The 5,955-nt window shown below is 42.2% G+C and overlaps 2 protein-coding genes across 2 annotated transcripts in view; one reads left to right on the top strand and one right to left on the bottom strand.

The window, feature by feature from the left end:
- The window catches only part of GNAZ (G protein subunit alpha z), a 178,339-nt gene extending 172,949 nt beyond the window's left edge, over positions 1–5,390 (bottom strand). The window contains exon 1 of the mRNA XM_019506855.1: positions 4,650–5,390. Within this exon, the coding sequence (XP_019362400.1) occupies positions 4,650–5,372 (723 nt within the window). The 5' untranslated portion in view covers positions 5,373–5,390. The remainder of the gene's footprint in view (positions 1–4,649) is intronic.
- RSPH14 (radial spoke head 14 homolog) overlaps positions 1–5,955 on the top strand; it is a 282,158-nt gene that overhangs the window by 202,446 nt on the left and 73,757 nt on the right. The gene's annotated exons all lie outside the window — the stretch shown is intronic.

The following is a 5,955-nucleotide window of genomic DNA, read 5'->3' as shown; positions in this document are numbered from 1 at the left end:
GGCAGCCTACAAATTCATCGGGGTGGGGGGGAGGGTAGGAAGGGGGCAGCAAGGAATAGAAAATGCTGTCGTAACAGGGGGCCTTCCTGGGGCCAGCTGCCATTGGCTTGCCCACCTGTTTCTGGGCCAACTGCCTAACTAGAAAAGATACACGTCCCTAAGACAGCAGTTTTGTTTAAAAGTTTGTCATCACTGCAAGCACTCAGAGGGGAGGTAATGGGGTAGTAGCATGACAAATTCCAAAGAAAGCTGAACAAACCAGGAGAAGTTAAATTACTAGGTTGTTTTAAGCTATTGCCAAGTTCTGGTACCACTTGACAGGTCTAAGTTTTCTTATGACTTGTTCTACCTCTAGTACACAGAGCTGCAGCTGGCTCTTTACCAGCTGATCCCACCTCAGTGAATTGACACTTCAGATATAGTCAAGTGTTTTGAAGCCTAACATAAAGATTTATAGTTAGAAATAAAAGGTGCAAGTCCATGTCAGATTTTGGGCCTAATTCTCACCTATACCTCAATGCAATAGCTCCTGATTTATCCCAGTGTGAAATTAGGATTAGGCTATGGTTGGCAAATGGGTAAAGCTTTCATGGAAGTCCTGCTTTGATTGAGAGCTGGAATAAGGGGTCCATTCCAGCCCCACTTTCCTATGATCCTATATTTGGTATGCTCTGCAGCATAAATATTCTTTAAAATGACCATTCAGGGACACAAAATGATTACAATACGGGTCAGTGGCATTTGTCTCTGCAAGACAAAACTTTATAAAGCTAAGCAATCTGACCAGGTATTAGCAAAACAATACTATAAGAATTCTCCTTGAGGTCATGCTCAAGGCATGGATAGATGCAGTATATATAGTAACAATAACTGTAATATAAGGTTTATTAATGGTGGATCATGGCCCTCGTAAGTAAAACTGCATCACCCAACTGCTACTAAAATGTGTTTCTGTCACCCACATTTTCAAAGACACCTTTAAACAGCAGTTTTTCAGAGCAAAGCTGTCTTAAAGCTAATTAGCTTACAAAGGGAAGTACATTAAAATTTCCCCCTCAGAGAAGGAAATATTAGATTCTGGACAGATATAACGCTTAAAGTACTCCAAATGCCTTTGAAGCATTTCAAACTGTGATTGTACAGATGTGTGTTTTCTAACTTGGGCACCTAAGCTTGATTCTCAGATACTGAATGGAGACATCAAAATGGCATGTACTGTACATGTGTAAAATGGGTCATTAGATTCACTCTAAATGCCAGTTTGAGTGTCCCACTGAAGTATTTGGGTTTTCAGTAAAAGCTTTTCAGTGTGAACACTGAATGTTGAAGGAATGGCTAAAGGAAAAAAAACAAACCCTGCCTAACTATGGGAAGGATCCCAAAAATATGCATGAGAAAAAGAGAACATAAACTGAGAAAAGTGACTCTTAGAAACAGATTCTATCCTTCACTTATTCTAATCTAAACCATGCTGTGAACAATCTGGACAAGTTATCCAATTCAGGTTTTGTCTTTTTGCAAATAACCAACAACTGAAACTCATATCAGCTCCTTTTTCCCTTGGAATTACTATTGCCAAAGACTAACCTAACAACTCACATAATTACACGTTCTGCCAGCCAAGTTATTTCCAGCTGTTTGTGAATGAACCAATCTATCTAACACTTCTGCTTATCCTTTTGAAATTGCATAGCAATATATAAATATGCTTGCATAATGCTTGTAACAAAGTATTGTTTAATTGTTTTCTACAATTTACAGCACTATTTTTCTTTCCATTACATAAAAGTACTGTTTCATACAGTACATTCAATTGCCCCCATAGGCCAACAGCATCTCTCCAGTCAGGCTGTTTCTATGGACACCAGTCTGGGCTTTACTTTCTCACTCTCATTCGTTGCCAGGAAAATTGAACTCCTATCCCAATTCCCAGTGAGAATCACATAATGGAGGTCAGGAAGACACACAGCCACAAATAAATACTTCACCTTGAGAATGATCACTAAAATAAGGCAGAGGCAAAATAAAATGACGATGAATAGAAAATGATTTGCCATTCTGCAAGTAAAGAAACATAGTATTAAAGAATTTGGGCTCAAAGTTGCTACCATTTATTCCTGGGATTTTCCTATGTTGAGCAGCTGCCCACAGTAGCTTTTTGCCTCATACCAAGTGTCATGGAGATCTGAAGAAAATCTAATGCAAGCTTAAATATGAAAAAGGGAATTTTACAATACAGCAAAAATATCAATTACCAATTCTTTCATGTTAACAGAATTAACAAATCACTTGGCACTGTGTCAAAACGTCGTCCTCACATTCAACGAACCAAGGTTGAAAGGAAAGAACTGAAATATTTAATCTATTTGAGAGTCATTAGGGGTACAATGGCCATTCAAATGCTTTGTTTTGGGAGTTCAGTGAAAAGACATTATCTGGAGACATTTCCCCAGTAGAGTTTTTTCTTCCCAGCAGAATTAAAAAAAAACTTTTTCCTCCCTCTCTGTCCCTCCCTCCCTCCCTCCCAGCTAGGGTTTAGTTACAAAACTACCTTTGGTTTCAAATTGTTGAGAAAAGGATTAGGCTTTTTCAGTTGGGTACACAGGAGCTGATTTTAGCTGATTAAATCTTCTAAGGGTCTCCCTATGTTGTCTATTTCCCTATTCCCGTAAAAATCTGGATTAAACATACTGGATATAAAACAATGCATTTTGGGTGCAATATATTTTGTGAATTTTATTGTCATATCTGAATTTTGATTGCTTTTTTTCTGGGGGTGGGGCAGCTTCTTCCCAGAATGATCTGAATATTAGAACTGTATAATCTGCATCCCTATGACAATAGTAAATGTTTATTTGGTTAATTTGAACACTTTCTAGACACATGTAGTCCAGTAGGTAATTCCTTCAAAATTATTCAACAATTATTCTCCCGATTTGACTGGGCCAATTCAGAATTGGAGATTTGGCCGCCGAAACGGCTACTGAAGCTTCGGACAGCACTAACAGATAGGGATACGTTCCCAGGCGGTGAGGGAGGGAGGGAGGGAGAGAATGAGGCTGGAACTAGGGAAGGACTGGGGGGAGGGATGCCATTCCCCGGGCTGCACCATGCTCTGCCTGTCCCCCTGCGCCTGGGCTCCACCCATCCCCAACTTCCTGTGGCATGCTGTGGTGCAGGCAGCTGGTGTTGGCTGCTCCCAAGGCCGCTACAGCAGGGGCTGGGGGGAGTGGCAGCAAGTGGAGCCCCGGGCAGCACAGGGCACGGCACAGCTTGTCTGCACTCACCCTAGCCCCCCCTGCAGTGGCTCTGGGAGTGACCAGTGCCAGCTGCAATAGGAACTGTTGGGGGGGGCGAGGGGGCAGGGGCTTCTGTGTTGTGCTAAGACAGCTTACAGAATCAGTTTGCAGCATGTCACCTATGGCTAGGACACAATATCCACAGCATTACACTCTTCTCTAGAAAATCTCAGATATAACAAGCATACTATACATGTGGTTATACCAGTTAAGGGTAGTGAAGCATTTCCTTGGGGAGCAGGTTTCATAAGAACCTACCAAAGCCAGATAATTAAATCTGGTAGAAAAGATTTCTTAAAGACAGCTTACTGTAATGCAAGGCGTGAGAACAAACAGAACCTGGAATCTCAATTAGGTTCTAAACTTAGTACACAAACACGCTCTTGAGACAAGTCCCTCCCCAGCTTCACTGAGGAGCCGCTTCTACTGTGAAACAGCTGGACATGCAGCCTTCTGCAGCGCTCCAGGGCCTGCCCTGCAGTGAAAAAGTTCCACAAAAGCAAAGCAACTGAAGATGTGTGAAGGACTGGTAGGAAGGAGGTGCACCGTTGGATAAGCAGACATATTTTCATGGGTTTCATTTTAATTTCTCCTGATGGATAGCTGTTTTAAAACTGAAATATGGGTCACCAAAGACCCGGGAGCTAAGCTGTTACATATTCTTACGAACACATTCATTTTTTCCTTAAACAGCTTGTGCTTTTATAGGACCATAATAAAAGAAATTACAAAATTAAAATAAAACCATCCCATGGTCAAGCAAGCCGAGCGCAAAGGCAAACACGTTGCTGTATATGCAAAAGTGTGGCACGCATTTCTATAGTTACTATATCTGTGTGCTAAGCAGTATCAAAGAGAACTCAACAAGAATAGCCGTGAATCAGACAATGAGTAGAAAAGTAGCTGTGTAACAAAATTATCCACAAAACAGACTTCTCATGACAATTTCCATGCCATTTAAAAGGACATTTGCTGAAACATTTCATAGGGTTTCTGTATTCCCATTGATGTTTAAGCAAGAACAAAACAGTCCATAGGGGGAAACTGATTACAAACAAGAGGCTGTCAAATGCATAAACAAACATTTTCTTCTAACTTTTCAGTTAAAACTTTTAACCCATACATCTTGCACTGTTGTGCCAGCTGAAGAAGTCCTCCTCTTTCTGCTGACAGCATTAAAAATGGAAGCTGTTTCATGCTTAGTGACTGCACAAAGAAAAGATTGTGGATACAGTGTATACTGCTGGGCAAATTATGCATATGCATAGAGCCTAGGACAAGTGGGGTAGGGCCCTCAGACATTACTCATTACAAATAAAGCAAACACAGAAAAGAGCAAGATGTACTCACCGTTTGGTTATCTTCATACAGCTTCAAGTCATACCCACTCAGCTCCACGCAGAAAATTATTGCTGTAACCCCCTCAAAACAGTGGATCCATTTTTTGCGCTCAGACCTCTGCCCACCCACATCCACCATTTTGAAAGTCAGCTCTTTGAAGGTAAATTTATTTTCCACAATCCCTGTGGTCATGTCCCGAGAACGCAGAATATCTTCCACTGTGGGAATATAGTCCAGGGCTGCAATCCTTTCTAGGTCATTCAAGTAGTATGCAGCATTATCCTCTAGGTGGTACTCATTGGAGCGACAGAAACACTCCTGTACACCAGGGTCTGCCCAGAGCCGTTTCATGACCCCTAGAAGCTCAGGAGTAATTTCCCCTTTGCTTTCGGCTGGGCCTGTCAGGGCAAAAAGCTGCACAGCATCATAGGCTCTGTCTGGATTGTGGAACTCTATCTTAAGGGTGGCTAGAGCACGAATGATACGCGTTAGAGAGTCAATTGCATTATAGATAATCAGAGGTTTATATTCCTTGCAAGCCTCCAAGTTAAAGCCGCCACTGTGAATGATTTTCATTTGCTTGACAATAGTACTTTTGCCAGAGTTGCTAGTACCCAGGAGTAAGAGCTTGATCTCTCGTCGCTGTCGTTGGCTTTCAGAGCGCAGGTGGCGGTCAATCCTCCGGGACCGCCTCGCTGCCTCTTTCTCCTCAGAGCTTTGCCTACATCCCATGGTACAGCCGACTATTGCAGAAGAGGAGGACTAGAGAGTCTCTCTCTTTCCTTCTCTGTCTCTGAACAAGAACTGCAGTATCTTTCAATTCTCGTGCCAGGTGCACCCTGTAGAAAAAAAAACCCCACTATCCAATACGTGATGGCCCAAGAGGCCTATACCAACTAGTTCAGTCCCAGAAGGGGTGCAAAAACAGGTACAAATGCAACCACAGAGATAGTCTCCTTAGTAGATCTCATGGCACTCCCCTTTCCTGTGGCACATTCCTATTAATGAAAGGACACTTCCCTTTTCCACAGTGTGGCCGGATCAGTTAAATAGCCTTTTCTCTTCTGCATAATTATTTTGATCCTTTCTGTCCAAAGGTAAGGAGCTGCAGTTTCATCTGTTCCGCTTTAGCCCCGCTTGTCTTTTAATTGTATTTTCCGGTTGCTGTGGTGATGTTGCTAGATAGAGCTGAAGCTCTGGTACAGTCTGGTGCTGTGTTTGTTTTGTTTCTCCCCCACTTCTTTCGGTTGATTCAGTTCAGATCTGTGAATCTGTACTCTCCACCTGTCAAGCAGAGACAGAAGAAATTAATGAA

This window comes from Gavialis gangeticus, unplaced genomic scaffold, assembly GCF_001723915.1.
Source record: "Gavialis gangeticus isolate Ggan-Ray unplaced genomic scaffold, GavGan_comp1, whole genome shotgun sequence".
Classification (NCBI taxonomy): domain Eukaryota; kingdom Metazoa; phylum Chordata; order Crocodylia; family Gavialidae; genus Gavialis; species Gavialis gangeticus.
The sequence above is the reverse complement of the archived record's forward strand: the minus strand, read 5'-3'. Positions and strand labels throughout refer to the sequence as shown.